This window comes from Chelon labrosus, assembly GCF_963514085.1.
Source record: "Chelon labrosus genome assembly, chromosome: 7".
In the NCBI taxonomy this organism is placed as follows: domain Eukaryota; kingdom Metazoa; phylum Chordata; class Actinopteri; order Mugiliformes; family Mugilidae; genus Chelon; species Chelon labrosus.
In genome coordinates, this window is record NC_140343.1 from 12,271,234 (window position 1) to 12,293,816 (window position 22,583).

At 42.7% G+C, this 22,583-nt stretch overlaps 1 protein-coding gene across 1 annotated transcript; it reads right to left on the reverse strand.

Moving 5' to 3' along the window:
• Nucleotides 1–114: 114 nt before the first annotated feature.
• Nucleotides 115–22,567, reverse strand: kif14 (kinesin family member 14). Its single transcript, XM_084548169.1, has 29 exons — nucleotides 21,437–22,567; nucleotides 20,069–20,323; nucleotides 19,865–19,952; nucleotides 19,617–19,715; nucleotides 19,381–19,433; nucleotides 19,240–19,270; nucleotides 18,940–19,047; nucleotides 18,675–18,791; nucleotides 18,230–18,348; nucleotides 16,203–16,375; nucleotides 14,508–14,655; nucleotides 14,137–14,200; nucleotides 13,759–13,943; nucleotides 13,312–13,414; nucleotides 12,459–12,619; nucleotides 12,203–12,350; nucleotides 11,708–11,854; nucleotides 10,869–11,001; nucleotides 10,078–10,171; nucleotides 9,369–9,510; nucleotides 8,359–8,471; nucleotides 7,121–7,221; nucleotides 6,705–6,935; nucleotides 6,368–6,555; nucleotides 5,693–5,845; nucleotides 5,086–5,208; nucleotides 4,829–4,903; nucleotides 1,704–1,857; nucleotides 115–1,374 (listed from the first exon to the last, which is right to left on the reverse strand). The coding sequence occupies exons 1-29, from the start codon at nucleotides 22,495–22,497 to the stop codon at nucleotides 1,001–1,003; spliced, it is 4,941 nt and encodes a 1,646-aa protein (XP_084404295.1). The 5' UTR covers nucleotides 22,498–22,567; the 3' UTR covers nucleotides 115–1,000.
• Nucleotides 22,568–22,583: the final 16 nt, after the last annotated feature.

The window sequence follows — 22,583 nt, forward strand, 5'->3', positions numbered from 1 at the left end:
TCAGGGACCTCCACGGGCCATTGAGTGGATTTCGGGAGGTCAAGTCAAACTTTGGGTTTCTATAATCACATTTAATGTTATTCTGTTATACTAAGTTCTCCTAGATTGATTTTAGACTGTTTTGCACATCTGTAAGTCACAACTAATACGCCTTCTTATTATAGATGACTCTGTTTACTGGGAGTGCATGGTTTATTGAGAAGTGTCCTTCAATATGAAACAATCCAGTCCTTGTATAATAGTAAAAGGTACTACATAACATGACAAACATGTTTTTTTTTTATAGATATAAGAACACAAAGGACAAAAAAAAAAAACAGCACTTTGTTAAAGTACATGTATTAAGAAGAAAACCCACAATATACAAGTCTCTCCTGAGTGCAAATTGTAAAATTCAAGAGAAACGATTTATGCCAACGTGAGAACATAATATGCCCATATACAAGGAAGAAAACGCAGAAACAAAGTCTGCTATTAGCGTTTACAAAACAGCGTACCTGAGCTGCTGGGTATTGAAATGTTACATGTTTGAATTAATAAAAGAAAAAAATGCAGCATAAGAATCATTTAGTGGCCACAGAAAAAAATATAGTACAACTGTGAAGGCCTGTTACAGCATAAACACATCATTTTCCTTTCTGCTAGTTCCAGCCTAATTGTGTTTATCCACAAGTAATGACTGCTAAGCTCTATCCATTAAGGTGACTTAAGTCTTTGTGTCAGAAATAGCTTTACAGTGTTGAAAAGCTAATTATTACAAATACAGGTAAAGAATCTTAAATATATATCTCAACACAGCACAATTATAGGAGTTGTAGCCTTTGTGAATATAACTGCCTTTTGTGGGTGGCTACATTAAAACAGAGTCTACAGTGTTTGCTGCCTGAGGTGTAAGAATACCAGATATTACTCACAATCCTGCAGGGTGCTCAACTTAAAGTTTTCTTAATGCCAACGTTTCATGTTTACAATACACCACAAACAACAGATTAAATACATGTTACACCCAGTGTGGGGTGCCATTGGACGGTACACCTGGAGTGAGCGAGTACACAATCTTACTGACAACCCGATTTCTAACTGCACTGTGAGTGGGAGCTCTCTCTTTGAGCAACATTTCATCTTCTGTGCTCTTCTCAGAACCAGCTGAACTTCTGCTTTCTCCTAACGCCTGTTGGCTCCAGGAGGAGGACAGGGACTGCAGGGCGGAGTGGAGCTCGTCTCGCGCAGACTCTACGGTCTGAAGACAAGGAAGCCGCAGGGTCAGGGTCACCGCTCCGTCCTTGGACAGGCCAGTGATCAGCTCGTCGACAGCCTTCGCAGAGGAGGAGATCAGCTCTCTGCAGCTGCTGAGGTCAGAATTTCTGTGGTTTCCTGGAAGGAGGACGGTGGGTTGATGAGTGACATCCACAACATATACAACATTTGTTTGAGCAAAGAATCAATACATGTGTTAACCATCCATCCATACCAAGTTTTATGATCAGAATTTATTAAAATCAAAAGATATTGATCCAGTGACAATTAAAGAATAACTTTAATCAGAATGTGCATAAAGGATTAATTTAAAAAGACGGGAAGAAAGAGAGAGAAATGATAACAACTGGCTTTGACATCTGGCATCTGTCACATAGGAATGGATACAGTGTAAATCACTCTGGATAACACTCAACCAACTTCTATGTACGAGACAAAAGCTTCACCTCTCAAGGCTGCAGACAGAGAGGAGTGCAGCTGTCTGATGGCCTGGTTCAACTGGAACAGTCTGGTCGAAGTAGTCCTCAATCTCTGCAAATGAGAAACTGAGCTCTCCTCCTCCTCCTCCTCCGCTTCCTTCATCTCCCCTGAGTCTTTCTCCTGTTTGAAAACATGAACACACCCAAGAAATAAAAACAAGTCAGTCTTAAGACTCTTAAGATGCATACAAAAAAAAAAAAACATTTTGCACACGATTAAAACTATTAAACATATCAAGACACTGGGCAGCTTTGCATTTGAGATCTGTATTTAAAGCCAGCTCAGCTGTAACAGCTTTAACTACTGTTTCTTAACTAATTGTTCCAACATCCCCCTCCTAAACTTTTCCAGAAGGCCTTCAATAAATCCACATTTTTGTCTAAAAAAAACACGCATCAAATTTAAAGCTGAGGGGGTAGGCAATATTTTTGCCAACACGGGGCAAAAATTCCATAAAAGAAAATAAATAAATTTTGACATAATGTAAAATGAGTGCTTTGAGAGGAAACTGGACCTGTGCACCTCCTATTGGCGCCATTCTTTTAGGCTTCAGAAAACCTGGCCTCTGACAGGAGACTTTGGCTGGTGACAGGTCATTTCAGAAAGAAGTCCTTCCTATTGGCTACTCCACGAACGCAGATGCACATGCGTGTCACTTCTGATATCGGAAAGCCCCGATTCAGTGGTGGAAAACCCTGTAGGAAAACTTGGATTTTCCAGCATTGGCAGCAACTGTCTACGCAGCAAAGCAGCTCAAAAAGGAACAGAGTTATCAAAAGAGATTTTCTTCCAGAAACGCAATAAAGCACGAAATTAAACGTTTAAGACGTGGAGAAAAGTTCCCAAGTCCATCGGCCTCAAGTTGGATTCCAAGCTTGCCATACTTCTCCTGGACAGATCATTTACTAATCTATCTAATTGTGTTGTAACAGTTGATCAGATAATGTTGATTTGCTATTGCTTTCTATAAAAACAGGCAATATGTTTAAGCCAAAGGTTCATATTTGTGGCTATGTCTAATTCAGTTCCACATTCATGTCGCTTGCATTTTTGAATTTAAGATGAAGTATCTCCTACATTTAACTCACAGAGATGTTTACACCTGAAACACTTTGAAAGTAGCCGTTAGAGGCTGTAACTCAGGTTTATTTGACTACAACGACACTGTGGGCAGCAAGATGTCCCTGCAACTTTATGTGTCAATTTCAGGTTTTAACACAGAACAAAAAAAACAACAACTGCTGCCTTGTGTGACTAAGATAACGGCAAACAAGCCTGTTAGCTGTGAGTTATGCCACTTCATTCAACACATTCATTACGTGAACGACCGTCAAGGGATGAGTGTGGAGAGATAAGCTTACGGAGCATTGAGGTTTACAGGAGCAATAAAGGCTGAGTGGCATCTTTGTGGAAGTGGGTATTAATCTGTGACATTTAAGCCCGTGTCAAGATGGAAGATTGTTTTTAACCATTACATAACTAGGAAAGCTTGTCTTTCGGCTGCGGTTGACCAAGCAAGGACCAGCAGTTTTTATAATGAAGCTGCAAATACGTATTTTATAATTTGTCTATTCTGACCACATTAAATCTTTGTCTAGCGTTACTGTTTTTCCAAACTTGATTATAAAACTCTATGAAACAGTGAAAGCCAACGAATTATTTAAGATATGTTATAGTTTTGACTATACACCGATCAGGCATAACATTATGACCACCTGTCTAATATTGTGTAGGTCTCCCTTGTGCCTCCAAAACAGTTGTGACTCATCAGAGAATGGACATGGTCCTTCTGAGGGTGTCCTGTGGTGTCTGGCAACAGAATGTTGTTAGAGGGGGCCTTTGGCTCCTATGGGTTGAGGTGGGGGGGCCTCTGTGGATCAGGCTTGTTCCAGTGCATCCCACAGATACTTGATCAGTTTGGGATCTAGTGAATTTGGAGGCCAGGTCAACACCTTGTGCTGTTTTTCATGTTTTTTGAGTTATTCCTAAACCGTTTTTGTGTGTGTGCCTGTGTCAGGCTGCATCCTGCTGGGATTGCTATGGGGTGGGGATGCCTGGTCATTTCTAGGTGGGCGGTACATGTCTAAGTAGCATCCACACAAACGCCAAGTCCAAAAGTTTCCCAGCAGAACACTGAATTGTCACAAGATGGTCAGTGTTATTTACGTCTCCTGTCAGTGGTCACAATGTTATGCCTGATCGGTGCATACCGTAGTGATACCAACAAGGCGTTGTTGGCTGGAGTATAACACAGTGTTGTAGTGTACTTGTCTAGTTAAAGGCAGAGTAAGCCATGCTCCTTTTTGTCATATTCAGTGAATACTGTATCTCTTCAGGTCCAGTGTTTGTACACAGCCCTGCCTCTGTAAATAGTAATTAAAAAAAGAAGCTGGGAGCGATAAACAACACTATTGCTCATGCACAGGACTAAGGAAAGGGGAGGGGAGAGCTAGGAAGCTAGAAAGAGCTACAAACCAAAGTACAGAGCTGGCCTCCAGTAAACCATGTTGGGTTAGTTGGTATACGTTTATTCATTCTAGATGATCATGTTGTTGTGACAATATTAATGTATTTTAATGTTCAGATGTGGTGAAGACAAAAAAAAGCCCTCGACTTGACTTGCTCGAGTCAACTGCTCTTGTGCACTGGCTCACGAAGCTGAAAGGTGGCGTGCTCTATGGCTGAATCAACGCGCTGAATTGACCGAAAAAAAAAAAAAAAAAAAAAAACGCTGTCAGTTCCAACCCATGGCAACGACGCATGACACACCACAAAAACAATGGTCACAGACGCTTACTGAGTGCCCGACACCAGCAGATTACCGACTGTCGGTCTGGTGTGTCACAACCCTTAGTTTTGCAGCAGCACAGCAATGTGCGTCAGTGAATTCGGAGTTTGTGTCTTTGTTTGGCTGCTGAACTCAAATAACAGTGTTTCTCAGGAATGGCTGACTCCATCAAGTCAATTACCACGCTTGCTGGAAGGATTTTTTTCCACCCTCACATTACAGTGACATCATGTGAATAAACCGTATTAAATGTACAGCGAATCAAATAAATAAATACATTTGTTTCCTGAAACTTTAACTCACCGCAATATGGCTATGCATGTAGCTCTGCAGAGCACGAGCCATATCGAGGGTCTTGGATTTTAGGCTCTGAAGAATCTGTAAACAGAGGTGACAGGAACAAACTGTTTTACAGTGTTTTACTTACACATTTGAGGAAGTTATTAACCTGAAATCTATTAACAACATCGGTCGTGAGAAACATGAATAAAATAACATTTCTATGCTACAAATGAAACAGGGTGGAGGACACTAGATTTTAAACGATTATGATCTCTTACTGGGTTTCTGGGATAGGCCAGCTGAGCCTCTCTCAAAATTTCCCTGGTGATGGTGAGGCTCTCCTCTAAGAGAGAGCGGACACCCTTGTCGGTTCCCTTCAGCAGACAAGCGACGGCAGTTTGCTGAAAAGATTGAATCAGATTTTTATGATCGTGCCAAAGGTACAAAGCAAAACACAGAAAATAAGAGTTTCTTATAGACATCTTACAGAACCATGTGCTGTGAAAATATGAGGCTGTTTTGACAGGATTTTAAGAAAAAACTTGTTTATGTCAATTACTGAGTTGAACCTAAATTTAAAAAAAAAAGAACATGGCATAACAGAAACATCTCATGTTGCCTCTCCACACTAAATGCTGTGCTCCTCGGGATGGTAACAGTTCTTACCTTGTGATCACAGCCTGACACACCGCTGCACTAGCATATAAGCAAATCAGACACGTACTCAGGTCATTAACTCCCTAACTTTTAATATCTTTTTTTTTTGCTCTGAGATCAACACAGGTAATATTGCATTCTCTGCTACTGTGAAGGGGGGCTTGATTACAATGAACCCCTGGGCCTTAACAGAGGTGCTAGCTGCTACGGTATTATTGGTAGTGTTACCTTGCCTGTGGCCTGGGCGCCCAGCCCCAGGACGTTCAACGGCATGCCTGTCACCGCCGCCAGGTGGCTGAGCGCAAGCAGCGCCGCATCCAGGCACTGGCTGCTCTTCCTCCGTGCCTCCGTCACCATTGATGTGATCTCCGATTCACAACCCTGGACGGGGAGAAAAATATTGCTTTCAGTCAACATCAAGCCGGCATAAACAACCTGACAAACAGGTTAAATTAAAATTGATTTAATGGCGAATCGATGCAAGCACACCAACACAACAGCCGACAAAATCTGAAGGGTCAGTAAATAAATTAAAATGCCAGAAATATGAAAAATCAGGATCGAGGGGGGAAAATAGTGTGTTTAGGTGCCGAGACTGGTAAGGAATTTAGATTTATTTTCCATATATTCATGTTCTGTTTGGGGCTCAAGGTTGAGAATTCCCTCTGCTTTGCCATTTCCATAGACAGAGCTCAAACAGCTCAGAGCTAAGACCCGTCAATCAATGCTCTGCATTTTGATTAGCGGACCCCGTCTCCAAACTATGCCAAATTGAAAATCATTTGTCAGCTTAGATTTTGCATGCTTTTCAACTTATGTATATACTGAAAGTCCCAAGAAAACCCCAGCATCATGTCACTGCTTAGCCTTTAATGTGTGATATATTTATTTTTTTGTGTTTACCTGAATAAGAATCTGGAAGAATCCTCCCATCTTCTTCACTTGGCTCTTGAGCTCCTCTGTGATGGTGTAGAGCAGGCCGGAGGAGGGTTTAACGCTGGCCAGCCACTGCATGGTTACAAATACTGCACTCTCTATGGCTGTGGTGGCCTTGACCAGCTCAGTCTGAGCCACTATGTTGCACACAAACACTGCAGGGGAAAAATCATTATAGAAGTTTGCACAGAAAAAAAAAAAAGCTGAAAACATTGTACTGAAATTGGATTGATTGGAATCTCACCCTAAAACATTAATATTTTTTATCATTACCCGTCCATGGTTAACTATCCTTAAAACTCACCGCTGTCCTGGCTGTCATCATCCAGGCTGTCGTACAAGTCGGATATGGTTTGGGCCGCCGTGTATATCAGGTTGAGATCAGAGATTAACCTGTCTGCCATGCTCTCTTCTGTCCCACTACAACCACGCAGACGAGCCACTGATTGGCCGATCAGTTCCTTGCAGATGCTGGGCATGGCGGGATGTGAGGTGCTGGAATGGCTGGAGCGAGGTTGGGGCACACCCATCAGACCTGGGAAAGTAAAGAGAAGGTGTGTATAAAGATGCCTTCATGAAACATTCTTGGGACTCACAACATCAGTAGTATATTTCCAATAACCATTTCAAGTCTGATTTCTACACTGAGTCCGAACTCTCATTTTTAAAAATGCATCTGACATAACAACATGTTAAAGTAAATTCAGTTCGGTTCCTTACCAGCAGACTGTGAAGAGGCATTGTGGAGGCTCTGAATCGGATGGACCCGGATCTCATAGAGACGCCCTGAGATCCTCTTGCTCTTCAGCAGACTCCTGCTTCTGAAGAAAAACCAACCAACAGCCCCATGAGCGAGCTGCCGACACGTTCACATTTCTCTAAGAAATGTAGTTAATATAGAATTACTGTTATTATAGCAACAGGTGCTAAAGTAATTACCATCAGTGCAGCTAGAGGTATGCCTGTGTTGTGCCAACATTTATTTCTTTTTTGTGTTGTACACTTTGTTCTCTGTTATTATTCACTTGCTGACATTTACCCGCTATTAGTTATGCTGTTTGTTTAAGGTAATATGATTTTTAATGTGCCATTTCCCTGGAATTTCTGTTAAACCCACGTGTAATGCGACGGTAGGAAAATAAACTTGGCTTATTAGGAGGTGGGAAGGTCAGTCAACAGCCATGAATCTTAGGTTTAATGAGTCGGAGAGGGCAGTATGACAGAACCACACTGACGCTGTGTCTTGTTTCATTTGGCTCGGGTCTGGTAGAAGCGCTTGACAAGAATAACATCGATGCGGAGGGGAAAATGTTGGGGGTTCTGCATGTTCAACAGGTGCCCGGTGTGTGTGTGTGTGTGTGTGTGTGCATGTATAGGTTATGGGGATTGAAGAAAGAAACAAAGGGGGCCATCTTCTCATTTTTACTTCCACACCTTGGCCTGGTCTTCACAGACATGAAAGAAAAGTAAACACATTCTGCGGGCGCCCACTTTCATTCAACTTCTCATGAAAGAAAAAGGACTTAATGTTAAAAATATGTGCGAGGTTGCGGAATGTCAAAATGCCAGGTTAGTGAATCATACTGCTGGAAACTGGGAGAGGGAGGTAGTGAAAATAACCAAAGTCTTCCCCAAAATATTGTTCCATGTTTCATCCGTACTCATTACATAAACATCCTTCTGCCTACAACATTGTTCAAATTAAAAGAGTTCAGTATGAGAGCTGTGAACTCAAGACATGCACACTAAAGGGTAAAAATGTCCAACAGCGAGGAGGACTGCAAAGACACGGCCCTTCACGTCCCTCAGGTGAAGGTGTTTGTTTTTCCTGCTTTCCTACAAGCATATTTCAAGCAATAGAACAACCAATTAATTTCCTGAAATTTAATGTTAAGGTGCCGGAGAGAGGGATTGATGGATTGGGAGATAGAGTGAGCGACGGAGAGCTGGATAATTACCTTCGGCGAGAGAAGGAGGAGGAGGAGGTGGAAGCAGAGGAGGCCGATATATCTTGCTCCCACTCATCATCAGGGTCATAAAACACGTCGTCATCTTTAGAGGTGGAATCCCCCTGCGGAGAGTAAACTACTGCTGACATGCCCGGTCTCATTTACACAACTTAATGAGAAAAGTGCAGCAAAGTGAGGCGGCTTCCCTCTGTCAGACAACATAAAACAACCCATTCTGGACTGTAAATAAGGTCAAATGTCTGGGAAAACGGCGATTGAGTGTGAGCTGATGTCAGGCTCTGAATATGCGGAATGAGGAAGAGATGGGCCGAGTATGCTCCAGTCAACACGGATCATGTATTATCTAATTGGGACGCCGGTCAAGTTAAACAAACAAGTATGCACAAGCTTCCTGTTAAATTATATCATTTATTATAATAATCTTAGGACAGGTTTTCCATTATCTAATACCAAATCCAAGTGTCTAGTAAAATGCCACAAACACAGAATACATACGCAACTAGTTTGTACATTTCTTAATGTAAATAAAAAGTCAAGAGAATGTGGCATTGTCTGAAAGATTGAAAAACACTGTGGACGATTTAAAAACTTATGACATTCACGCCTAAATTTAGGACGTCAAAAGTTTTGTTCAGAATTCAGCTCCCGAAAGTCGAGTGTTAGCTGAGAATTTCGCCAAAGACAAGTCACACAAATGTTTGCATCACCGAACCTCCTCAGTTAATCTTTCTTCAATGTGACGGAAATACTAAAACAGAAATGGACTACTACCAAGCGGACCAATCGCAACTCTTGCGGTCTGCGTCGCCGCGACCCGTAGTTACATTTCTGGGGAGGTGCACGTCAGGCTACGGCGTTAGGGTCTGGGTAGGGTCTGGGCTGTCATCGTAGCTACGGTGTCAAATTGCCTCAGAACCTGCCACGTCTTGTTGATGTATCAAAGAGATTCCCACTTATCGACATGTTTCAATCAGCTGCAGAATTGATTTAAGGCAAACCTGCTCGAGGTCCCTCATGGCTGCTATGTTGTTCTGGAACTTGTCCAGGCTCCAGAAAGTGGAGATTCCCAGCTTTGTGTTTTGAACCCGCACTTGCAGCGGGCCCCTTTGCTCGTTGTTCCCGTCGTCGGAGCTTTCGTGTCTAAAACAGGGGAGAGCAAAAGTGATTTTTGGCAACTCTTAATAAAGATTTGTGAAATCGCTTGACAGTCTGTCTTGCTAGGCTTTTATGCACTTGTGGTTGAATCACAGAAGTGCAGACTAATCAGCAACCATGCTACGGGCATGTTTTAAGTGACGACAGACATGAGAGGTCTTTTCATGTGCCAGTTTTCCTTACAAAGACAGCAACGATCCGTCTACAAACATGTCAACTACAAAGCCAGCTACACTGACAGCTTGCTTGCTTTCAAAGCTTCTCACTCTGCTGCATGTTGCGCACTCCGACTACATATATGAATAATTGATCTGACTGGCTGAAGTTCATGATAGAGAGTATTAGACAGATGGCTCGTCCAATGACCTGCCAAGCATTTTTTTCAAGGACAGATTTACTTATTGTTCTGCGTAAAAAGATCTGGCTCGTCAAGTTAAAGCCGCAATCCAAAGAGTACATTTTCTTGGCTTATTGGTAATTGTTGTGTTAATATCATTTAAATAAAAAATCTACACTTAAATTGCACCCAATCTTGTTTTTTTCCCCCCATACCTGCTGAAGACTGTGCGTTTCTTCAGCTTTGCGCTGATTTTATTGGCTTCCTCAATCATCAAGGACAACTTCATGGCGTCCCACTGCGGGGAGACTGCAATACAAAAATAAAACGTTACCTTCACGGGCAACCAACAGCTCGACTCAATGAGTATCCGGACTAAATGGTCTTTACCAAGCAGGGCTTCATTGCAGGGATTCTTATGAGAACAATTCAAACAGTGTTAGATAAGTTACCCATTAACTCAAGTGATACTGCACCGCACAGAGATGTTATTCTAAAACATGGGAATCTAGGATGTTTGTCCTTCAAACTGTTCTCTACCCTCTGTTGGTTAAGTTAGAGGAGCTCACAAATTCTGAAATTCAGGAAAACATATCAAGGACGTTGATTTTGCTCTAGTCTACCCTTCTCTTATTTTTATTTTATTTTTTTTATTAGAGTGAACAGCAAATACAAAGATATATTTAGGTATTTGGTTCTTCTATAAAAATCATGCAATTTAATGAGATTTAAATTTCTTACTTGACATGGTTTCATTGTTTATAATCAACAAGTTTATCACCTAATAATACACTCCACTGCTAAGTATAATATATTTCCTCTCTGACTCCTTCTCTGCACCTATTAAACTTATATCAGGTGCATTTTTATTTCAGCTCCTGGCAAAACCTTTGATTTAATGCCTAAGACTAATTAGGAGAAACCCCACCAATCTGAAGCTCCTCTGACAGGTTGTGAATTGTCACAGTGTTTCACTAACTCCGGGATACGTTCCTTAGAGGCTCACCGTTTCTGGGAGTGTGGTTTTCCCTTAAAGCTCTTTTCTTCTGCATCTCCTCCAGCTCCTTGCTGATCTTTCTCTTCTCCGCCTCCAGGGCGTCAACAATCCTCGCCTGGCACACGCGGTGTTCTTCCATCGCCTGGAGTGAATCGCGATAATGTAAACAATATCAAAAACCATGAGGCCAAAACATTTCGCCCGAAGCCACGCTCCATCACGGAGAAACAGCGGTGGTTCATCGCTTAAAAATAAAACTTGGTGTCAGCATGTTTGCTTAAGCTTTGTGTGTTTATTTTACATCAACAGAAATCACGAGGGTGAGCACATGCTGGAGATGATGTCACTAAAGATTATGGTATAAGGACTTGTGAGGAACAAGAAAAGACAAATGCAAGCTGACAGAAATGAGAACCGTTTAGTAAGTCATGGACTTCATAGACTGATATCTTACTGTAGGCCTCCTCCTCCTCCTCCTGCTAAAGTCAGTTACACTTTTATCCATACAGTACCTTTAATGGGATTCTACCCTACATAGCGTTCAATGCTGTGTCATTCCCTGTAATAAAGGCTAAGATTGTTTAGTTTTAATAAAGACATTTAAGAGCTCGGTTCAATGATCATACTGGGTGCTCAAGGCTCAGTTGATTAACTCATCTCTACTAAAAGCTAAAAACAGGATTAAGAAATGTTCAAATTTTAGATATGTTGAAGAAACTGAAGGACGCCGACAGCTGCATGAAGCAGAGAGGGTAATGTTGTGTATGTGTGAGAAACTGTCAAAAACCCATTCAGCACAGGAAACATCCCAGAAACATTTTAGGAAGAAGACCAAATGTTATCCTGACCTGAGTCTCCATGTGCAGGCGGAGGCGTTTCTTCTGGGTGTCAACCTCCTGCTCCAGCTCCATCTTGGCCGTCTTGAGCTTGGCCATCTGGCTGGCCACCCTCTGCTGGTCCAACTCCTGCTGACGCTTGCGTTCAGTCTCTTCATTCTGAAGGAATGTTAGTGTGACACATGTGAAATGTTTGAGGATATGCAGAAATCTGTCCAAACCCTATGGTACTGTACAAATGCAATGTAGCATAGAAGGGATTAAAATAAAGATTAGATAGATTTTAAAAGGAGGTGAAACCTGCAGAGAAACTGACTAATAAGTGCAACAGAATTACAACTAAATATTTGTACACTTTCAAGACACTGCTAATAAACAGACCACTGATCAGAAGTGAGAAATAGCTGATAGTCATGAGCATATGCTGTATGTAAAAAAAAAAATAACAGGCTATTAAGCAGTCTTTTAATAATAGAAGAACAGAATGTTAGTAGTAGACTTGTATACCAGCTCTCTCTCAAGGGCTCGTATCTTTTCTTCATAAAGCGCCTTCTGGTCAGACAGCTCTTTCTGAGCCACCTCCTTTGCCATCTGGATTCCCTGCATCATCTCCTCCTTTGCCTTTAAATGGGCTTCTTCAATTTCCGCCTCGAGCCTGGGACACACGAAAACAGCTGATTATGAGGAATATATGACAAGAGGGCAGTGACATGCTGCAAGACATTAATCGGATTAGACGTTGTTTGTTTTTTTTCCGACTCACTGCGCTCTTTGAGCTGCAAGCAGCTCATTTTTGGCAAATTCAAAGTCTTTTTGACCACCGTCGCCTGCGTCCGTCCAGCACGATACTCGCTTCCCAGACTGCACCTCTGCTGGATGGTTGAAGCGGAAGTAGTGGTCCCCACCGAGAATCACCCTGTCGCCCTGGAAGCCAGAAAAACAGGTACGGGAAATTCAAAGAAAGCATACTTCTGAGTTTTATTTAGACCGAGCTATACAAAAAAGACACAGCCCAAGTTTGAGTTCCACCACAAAACACTGATCAGACATAACATTATGACCACTGACAGGAGAAGTAAATAACATTGACCATCTTGTGACAATTCAATGTTCTGTTGAGAAACTTTTGGACCTGGCATTCGTGTGGATGTCACTTAGACATTTAGCACCCACCTAGACCAGACTAGGCACCCCCCACCCCATAGCAATGACACTCCTTGATGGCGGCAACAATCCGTAGCAGGATGCAGCCTGACACAGGCGCACACACAAAAACAGTTTAGGAACAACTAAAAAAAACATGAAAAACAGCACAAGGTGTTGACCTGGCCTCCATATTCATTAGATCCCAAACTGATCGAGTATCTGTGGGATGATCCACAGAGGCCCCTCCCCTCAACCCATAGGACCCAAAGGCCCCCCCACTAACAAACATTCTGTTGCCAGACACCACAGGACACCCTCAGAAGGCCCATGTCCATTCTCTGATAAGTCACAACTGTTTTAGAGCCACAAGCGAGACCTGCACAATATTAGGTCATAATGTTATGCCTGATCGGTGTAGAGGGCAATGACAAACTTCATAGAAAGCTAGGAAAACATTTTGCTTTACTTACATGGTGCAGGACAGTGGATGCAGAGATGAGGTTCCCGTTGACAAATGTCTTGGCATTTTCCATAGGGGTGATGCTGACAGTGTCATGGACGTTGGATATAACACTTAAAACAAAAAAACACACATTCAGAAATAAATATGATTCTCATTAGAACTGAAATTAGGCAGGTCATTAACCACAGTGGCCAAATAAACTTTTTATTCATTCAGATTCAGTTGTTTAAACACCATTCCTGTTACACTAACACTTAAAACACTGGTTTCTTCTTAATATAGTTTATTTAAATAATCCGGACCCATATTTATCTTCTTCCTTACTGCACTTGTGCACTTTTCAAATAAGCACACACGCAAGACTGATGGGAATACAAACAGACTGCGGTAACATTTATTCAACTGAACAAAAGGCTTTTCTTTTTCACACACCCCCCCAGAGGTTAGTTCTCACCAGTGCTGGTCGGCAATGAGAGCTCCAGTGAGCTGGATGTCATGTCTGGAGCCAGACTTGAGCTTGCCCACCGTGGTTTGACCCTCTTTGATCATGTAGAGGAGCATCTCAGACAGCTGAGGGTCCTCGTTCAGATTCACCAGGTTGGGAAGGCGGTTGTCCACTTTGAATGTCACACCTGCTTTCTTCATACACAGAGCAAGAAATACTTACAAAGCTGTTCTTTCTACTGCCTCTCTAGTGTGTTGACACAGGCATAGTTTTTACAGCTCGTTTCTGATTTAGTTAGGTTCAACGGAGTGGAAAGATTACACTGTGAATAAAATGACCAGTACTGTACAATGGAAATGGGAAAAACAGAATGGAAATGAAAATTACCTGCAACTCTTTGGTCTCTTCACGTTTGCGAATTTCTGCTTGCTCAAGTTTCTCTCTCCACGCCCTGCGAGAAAACAAAATAAAACCAAAGTTGAATAACTTAACATCAAAAATACGTCCATGAGTTTCTAAGATGTATCCTGTATTCACTCACTTCTTGAAATCTATACCAACCATGCAAAATGTTCATTTCCATTTTTGCAAATATATAAATGGAAGATAAGAATAAAATACAATACATGACGAGGACTATGAAAATGACGTTGGAGTAATCAGGTTTTTCTTAAATGTTTAACTCTACCACAGCTTTCACTTTGACCCCTCTTCCTCCCAAAAAAAATATATTTTTTAATTATTGTAGTGATGCTGACCGGTTGGCCTCAACCATTTCTCTCTCTTGCTGACACAGTTTGTTCCTCAGGGTGGTGATCTCCTGCTGGAACAGGCTGACTCTGTCTGGTTCAACGCCCTGGGAGCTCATCTGGGCAGCTCGCAGTTTCTCCACCTCTGCCTTCAGCTCTGAAACACACAGATTGTTTGCCTGAAATGCTTTTGTACTTACGCGAATGTTGCCGAAGTGAGCAAATTGCTCAGTACAAAATCACTGGGAGTTAAATAAAAAGTCATGACTTCAATAGAGGCCACGGAAATATTCAGATTTTGTCAGTGAACAGTTCGGCAATGTCACTTATTGTAGACAGTTTACTGATTTATTACATTCACTTTGAGCATTTCCCATTGACAGACGTGAGCAAAATCTGCAGCAAGAGCTCCCCTTAGTGCCAAAAACATCAAACAGCAGCAGGATCAGCTTGTGAAAAATAATACTTGCATGACAGTCAGACGCCATGTGCAGCTGACAGTGCATAAATAAGGCCTGGAGGCAAGGTTAGGGCCACGCTTTAATTTCAACTGGGTGGTGCAAGAGCTGGTGAAGGATAAATGGGTAGATAGGAGGAGGGTATGCGGGAGAGAAGGAGGGAAAACAAGATCAAGAGCAAGCCACTAACACAAAGACATTCACATATAAAGAAAAAGAAACTTAGTCAGGGTGAGAGAGAGAGGAAAATGAAGGAGCAGCTTAAGGACTGACAGTAAACCAAGACTAAGAGTGAAATGAGTTTGCGTATGTATTAAGCTAACGAAGAGAGAGGGATGCAGTTTGTTTAAAACGTCCTTTTAGTATTTTTTAAGGTCTTGCCAGTGCACAACTGCAGAACACAGCTGCGATGCCAGGACTATAATAATTTTCTTTTCCTTGTGAATACAGGTGTGGGGGTCGTTTGTGTAGTTATGGCGAACAAGTGAACATCTTTTATTGGAAAAGAACGTCCTCAAGATCATAATGGCTTTTTCTCAAGGCAGCAAAGTCTTTTGTTAGCGCTGCCTTTCTTTCCACATCCAAGGATGCATTCTCTCTTGGAAGCAGAAGCTTGAACAGCTAGTGATGGGGCTATTTAATGGACAGAAAACTAGTTCTGATTCTCAAACAAAGTTACAGGCATTTAAAAATAAAAAGTTAGGTCAGTTAAGATCCTAAAAAACTGGTTCCCCTGCAAATATCTGATCATGACGACACTGGTGTTATGAGTGGGAGTGTAAAAGAAATCCACTAAAATTAAGTACTGTGCTGCCTGTCGTCTGAAGACACTCAACGTGGGCATCTGTTGTATCTCAGCGGAAGCTTGACGGTTCAAATGTTGAGTTCATTCAAAGTTTAGACACCTACTGGACTGGAGTGTGGAACTGCTGCTGCGGTCATAATGTGTTCGGTCAATAAAGGGGCGAGTCATTTTGTGGATCCTAAAAAGAAGAAGTGGACGAACAAGAACCAAACCGGTTCTATCTTGGTTGGAAAATCCTAAGTGTGTGTCATGATTACTGAAAACCCAGGCGCAGACACAGTGGGAATTCAATCATATACCCACAAGTTCACAATATACTGAAATAAAAAACATAAGTTTGTATTACTGCTATATTTAAGGCTTAGATAGATAAAAAAGGTTGTATGGCAAAATATCTCCATTTGCTCTATTTGAAAATAATCATAAGAGTAGATGTCTGACCTCTGATGAGCTTGGCGCTGGTGTCCTCGTTGACCTTTGCTATGTTAATGATCGTGCGGGCCTGCTGGGCGTAGCGCAGAGTGCTCAGACTTTCCTCCACATTGCTGCCCGCGGGGCTCACGGTGGCGATCATGGCCGTCTTTGAGTTACCACCGAGGCTTTCTTTCAACAGCCTGCAGGAGAAAATTCAGTTTTAACAAAGAAGATTATCCTTGTGCACTGACAATGCTAATCCAGATCTGCTTAACTACTGTGGATCAGAATATTGTTTTTCCATTTTATAGGTACTGTAAACACCTATATCTGCTTTTTTTCTTGTCCATGGAAGTCAATCCTAGTTATACAGGTCCTTCTCAAAAAATTAGCATATTGTGATAAAGTTCATTCTTTTCCATAATGTAATGATAAAAATTAAACTTTCATATATTTTAGATTCATTGCACACCAACTGAAATATTTCAGGTCTTTTATTGTTTTAATACTGATGATTTTGGCATACAGCTCATGAAAACCAAAAATCCCTATCTCAAAAAATTAGCATATTTCATCCGACCAATAAAAGAAAAGTGTTTTTAATACAAAAAAAGTCAACCTTCAAATAATTATGTTCAGTTATGCACTCAATACTTGGTCGGGAATCCTTTTGCAGAAATGACTGCTTCAATGCGGCGTGGCATGGAGGCAATCAGCCTGTGGCACTGCTGAGGTCTTATGGAGGCCCAGGATGCTTCGATAGCGGCCTTAAGCTCATCCAGAGTGTTGGGTCTTGCGTCTCTCAACTTTCTCTTCACAATATCCCACAGATTCTCTATGGGGTTCAGGTCAGGAGAGTTGGCAGGCCAATTGAGCACAGTAATACCATGGTCAGTAAACCATTTACCAGTGGTTTTGGCACTGTGAGCAGGTGCCAGGTCGTGCTGAAAAATGAAATCTTCATCTCCATAAAGCTTTTCAGCAGATGGAAGCATGAAGTGCTCCAAAATCTCCTGATAGCTAGCTGCATTGACCCTGCCCTTGATAAAACACAGTGGACCAACACCAGCAGCTGACATGGCACCCCAGACCATCACTGACTGTGGGTACTTGACACTGGACTTCAGGCATTTTGGCATTTCCTTCTCCCCAGTCTTCCTCCAGACTCTGGCACCTTGATTTCCGAATGACATGCAAAATGGATACACCATGTGGACCACTGAGCAACAGTCCAGTGCTGCTTCTCTGTAGCCCAGGTCAGGCGCTTCTGCCGCTGTTTCTGGTTCAAAAGTGGCTTGACCTGGGGAATGCGGCACCTGTAGCCCATTTCCTGCACACGCCTGTGCACGGTGGCTCTGGATGTTTCTACTCCAGACTCAGTCCACTGCTTCCGCAGGTCCCCCAAGGTCTGGAATCGGCCCTTCTCCACAATCTTCCTCAGGGTCCGGTCACCTCTTCTCGTCGTGCAGCGTTTTCTGCCACACTTTTTCCTTCCCACAGACTTCCCACTGAGGTGCCTTGATACGGCACTCTGGGAACAGCCTATTCGTTCAGAAATTTCTTTCTGTGTCTTACCCTCTTGCTTGAGGGTGTCAATGATGGCCTTCTGGACAGCAGTCAGGTCGGCAGTCTTACCCATGATTGCGGTTTTGAGTAATGAACCAGGCTGGGAGTTTTTAAAAGCCTCAGGAATCTTTTGGAGGTGTTTCGAGTTAATTCGTTGATTCAGATGATTAGGTTAATAGCTCGTTTAGAGAACCTTTTCATGATATGCTAATTTTTTGAGATAGGAATTTTGGGTTTTCATGAGCTGTATGCCAAAATCATCAGTATTAAAACAATAAAAGACCTGAAATATTTCAGTTGGTGTGCAATGAATCTAAAATATATGAAAGTTTAATTTTTATCATTACATTATGGAAAAGAATGAACTTTATCACAATATGCTAATTTTTTGAGAAGGACCTGTATATACATTCGTCGCACAACTTTTATGTTTTCCTTAAAAAACAATAAAGGAATTAATAAAGAACATGTGCACACAGTCTCCCCACCATGTAAGGATTGACTCTCTGTATGGTATGAAGACCTTCTTCCTGCTCAGGACCTGTTCTGATAAGGCAGAGATGACCTTTCCAAGCGTTAGCAGGGATTTGTTGATGCTGGCGCCTTCCTGTAATCACACAGAACAACTGATTTAATTAAACCAAAACTACAATGCAAACAAAACCGAACCTTCTGTAACAGTAGACGTTTTTTGGACTTGCTAAGGGAAAATATGTGTAGATTTTACTTGTTCATGAAGAATCTTATATAATACAACTAGACCTTTAAGAAACAATAAAAAATAAGCAATAAAAGTGAAGCGATACTGCATCGTGACAACAAACTCACAACAAACAACACTCCGAAAAGCAAAGTCTCACGCTTGAGCAGCAACAACAGAGGACAGGAAGTGTGTGTGTGTGTGTGTGTGTGTGTGTGTGTGTGTGTGTGTACCCTGAGTCGTTCTCCACTTGTCTGGGCAGAGTTACAGCGTTCGCTGCCAGCCAGATCGACCAGGTTGATCCTACTGGTGATACTGTGGTCATGTTCTTCTCCCTCCACAAACTCAGTCTGCACACAAGAATACAGACTGATAAACATTTAGCTGAAAACTAAATCCATTTTTTTTTTTTGCATTCTTCCTTAAATACTTGCAAAACCCCAAAACCCGAGGTGAAATAAACTAGTTTATGTATACCGTCATGTTAAGAGGCCATACCTTCATTTGGGTCATAACCAGGGTGAAGACAGAGTGAGATCTGGAGCTCTTGTCATTCATTCCTGTGGCTGCTGTGGCTCTTTGCTTGTTCCCAAGCTCCAGCCAACCCTGAAAGAAGGACACTGAACATTATGACTGATTCTCTCAGTGTAGACTCTTTAATGCATTGCATGTTTTTCATTGGACTTTCAAGATATTCATATTTAGTCAGACATTGGTGCCTGTAATGCTTTTTCTACTTGACAGTGAACCCTGCACTTGCACGCATTCATTCTTTAAAGAATCAGCTATTCAGCCTACCTGAATGTCATTGTAAGAGCTCACCACATTCCTGTAAAGAAATAATAAAGTGAGCAATTCGGCAAAGCATGAGTTCCAGGAATATTTGTCTGCCTTTTACTGAAGAGAAAATATGTGAAAAGAAAGAGAGGGTTATCTCACGCAGAGAGCTCAGCGACATAAGGACCATGGACGGGATGCTCCCTCACTCTCAGCTGAAAAAACAAATCAAATCATGATTTAATTTAATCCCAGGTTATTTGAGACATCAGTACAAATATCTCCACTGCATTATAACCAAGACTGAAATTTGTGAACGTCGGGTAAATGTTGCATGCCACGTCTAATGTAGCCAGCTGCAAGAAACATTAGGTTCTCTCAAGTCAGGATCTACTTACGGGCATCCTCCTCTGGTTGGGCTCATCTCTGGCTACCAGTAGGTCGTGGATCTTCTCATTGTACACTTCAAAGTAGCTCATCTCGACATGACATTTCACCTGAAATATAAGAATGTGCATTGATGTTTTGTTAAGTTATTCAGCCAAACTGAAAAGACATTTCATGCACACATTCAAGTCCCCCCCCAAAGTAAATCTGGCTGAGAAAATTAAAATAGGAATATGTATGATTCTATGTGACATCTTACCTCTTCATTTTCCATAAAAGCCAATCTGGAAAAAAGGTCCTGGCAGAATCGTGGGATAACGCCCGCCTCCTCTTCAAAGCCCATCATCCTGCGTAATTTAACAAGTCACACTGACTGGTTGCATTTTCAAAAAAAACATTTCAAAAGAAGAGTGAAAGAGCAAAAAGCAGAGAGCGTGACGCAAAAGTGACAAAAACTACTAACGTGTACGATTTGCCAGAGCCCGTCTGGCCATAAGCGAAGAGGCAGGTGTTAAACCCTTCAAAGGCCCTCAGTAGAAGAGGTTTGGCCAGGGTCTCGTACACCGTCTTCTGGCCTGCGAATGTGGGGTCACTGTCATCCACTGAGCAGAGAGAGAAGTCATACGTGAAGGAGTAGCTCTGTTTGGACTCCGGATGCTGGACGACAGTTTCCTGGCCATTCATGAAGATGACCCGCGATGCCTTCTCTGCCTTCTCCCTATAACAGAACAAAATACAAAAAGGACACACTTTCAGACACATATTTCGTCTTCTATAATTTATTCCCTGGCGGCACAGTGGCGAGGTGGTTAGCACTGATGCCTCACAGCAAGAAGGTCACTGGTTCGAATCCATGGGCTGACTGGGCCTTTCTGTGTGGAGTTTGCATGTTTTCCCTGTGTCTGAGTGGGTTCTCTCCTGGTACTCCGGCTTCCTCCCACTGTCCAAAGACATGCTCATTAGGTTAATTGGTGATTCTAAATTGGCCGTGAGTGTGCGTGTGAGTGTGAATGGTTGTCTGTCTCTCTGTGTTAGCCCTGCGATGGACTGGCGACCTGTCCAGGGTGTACCCCTGCCTCTCGCCCGATGACAGCTGGGATAGGCTCCAGCAGACCCCCGTGACCCTTAACAGGACTAAACGGGTATAGAAGATGAATGAATGAATTTATTCCCTGACTGTATACTGTAGACGATGCCTTCTATAAACTATAAAAATGTGCATTGTTTGGAGTTTGTCATTTTCTAGCTACCAAACCTACGCAGCCTCAAGCAAGCAGCCTTTGTTCGAGAGCTTGAACGATATATCAGTCGGCTGATTTATCGGTATCGGCACTAAAATTAAAACTTTTTTTTTTTTTTTTTTTTTTTAAAACAGAACATAAAGCAGAAAAGGATAGTTGGAGTTATTCTGAAATGGTCTGTTTGCGTAGCATTGCTTGCATTCATCCCCAGTTATGGCAGCAGCTACCATGCTTGCTGAAAATCAGATTTTATCTGAAAAAGCCCAAATTATGAAAAGTAGGTGAACTCTTTTAGGATATAAATAATGAACTGGGCACTTTGTAGAAATGAATGATGTACAACAGCACCACAACGGCTATGTGGACAACTGCAAGGAGTTTTTGTCTTGGTTGGAGAACAGTGCCTCAAGTCATCTGCCATATGTCAACATCAAAACTGGAATCTGGACAAACAATCCGTTGGGCAGGCTCTACTGTTTACATTTCAAATTAAGAGCGCTTAAAACCTGAAATACATTTGATCCTGATCATAAGCAGATGTTAAGTTCATTAATTATGTGCGTGTGCGTGACAAATAGTGCATTACCAACCTGGCATTGAAAGGACGGACGCGGACAGCCACTGTCACGGCACTGTTTTCCATCTTAAATGAATCCTGCTGGTTCGGGGCCTCGCTGGGACGAGACTGGAGTATTTCAGTAGGTGCCGGAGCCGAAGCAGACGTCCTGGTCTGGATCACATCTCCCTTTTGGTTTGTGGCTGTCTTTCTCGCCTGCAGAGCGGAGGTGGGTTTGTGCACTCCTGCAGGCGCCTTGCTGACCCTGGGAGATGGGACAGGTTTGGCATCTTCCGCTTGCTGTACTCGAGATTTGGGCCTTTCCAGACTTGCAGATTTGCCCGCCACCAGTCTAGGAAAGTCTTTCCCTGCCAGTCTCTCGAACACGTCCCTTTTAGCGGCGATTTTCTCAAACGGGGTCTTTTTAGTGGGGGTCTTAAAGGTTTGGGCCTGGTCCTCTAGTTGCTTACCAATGGAGGCAGACACAGAAGAGGAGGGCGTCTTGTTGTGCGCCAACTTCACCTGCGTTTCCACATGAGCTGCACTGTCCATGCCTTTCCTCTTAGCGGGGGTTTCTCTTAAACTCGTGGACCTGAATATACCGGGAGTCCTACCGTTTGGCTCACTGAGAACTTTCGGTGTTGGCTGCGGGCCAGCGCCGCTGACCTCACGCCGCCCCAGTGCGCTTCTATCCGTGGAGGGAGTCCTCGTCCTGCGCTGCAGAGTCAACCTTTTCTCCGGTGCCGGCGTGGTGTCCTGGCTGCTCTCAACCATCGTCTTCTCCTCAGTCCCGGTCTTCCTCCTTGACCTCCTCTGCAGGGTGAGTCGGTGTCTGTGAGGGGTGTGCTGCCCGCTGCCACTCTTTGACAGCGCAGAGACAACATAAGTCCTGTTCACCAGCCGGCTCTTATTATCGGACGACCTGCTGTCTTCACACGCAGACTCTCCGGATGTTATCTCACTCCTACCCAGCGTTGTGTCTGTCGCCTTTTTCTCCGTCAGCCGCTCTCTGACGGGCGTCTTGGTCGTGGATGTTGACATTAGATGGTCATAATAAGCTGTATGCTTCCTAGCTTGTACGCTAAATAACGACATGGCTATCGGTTGTTGTTTTTTTAAAAAAAAGACGTTAAAAACCGTTAGTTGACGGCAGCTGCTTTACCTAAAAGAGTACATAAATA

Coding starts and splice junctions, on each gene's coding strand:
- kif14 (XM_084548169.1), bottom strand. CDS start 22,497: ATGTCGTTATTTAGCGTACAAGCTAGGAAGCATACAGCTTATTATGAC. Junction 18,349..18,674: donor CAAGTGGAGAACGACTCAGG/GTACACACACAC, acceptor GTGTGATTACAG/GAAGGCGCCAGCATCAACAA. Junction 13,415..13,758: donor CTCATTGCCGACCAGCACTG/GTGAGAACTAAC, acceptor TTTTGTTTTAAG/TGTTATATCCAACGTCCATG.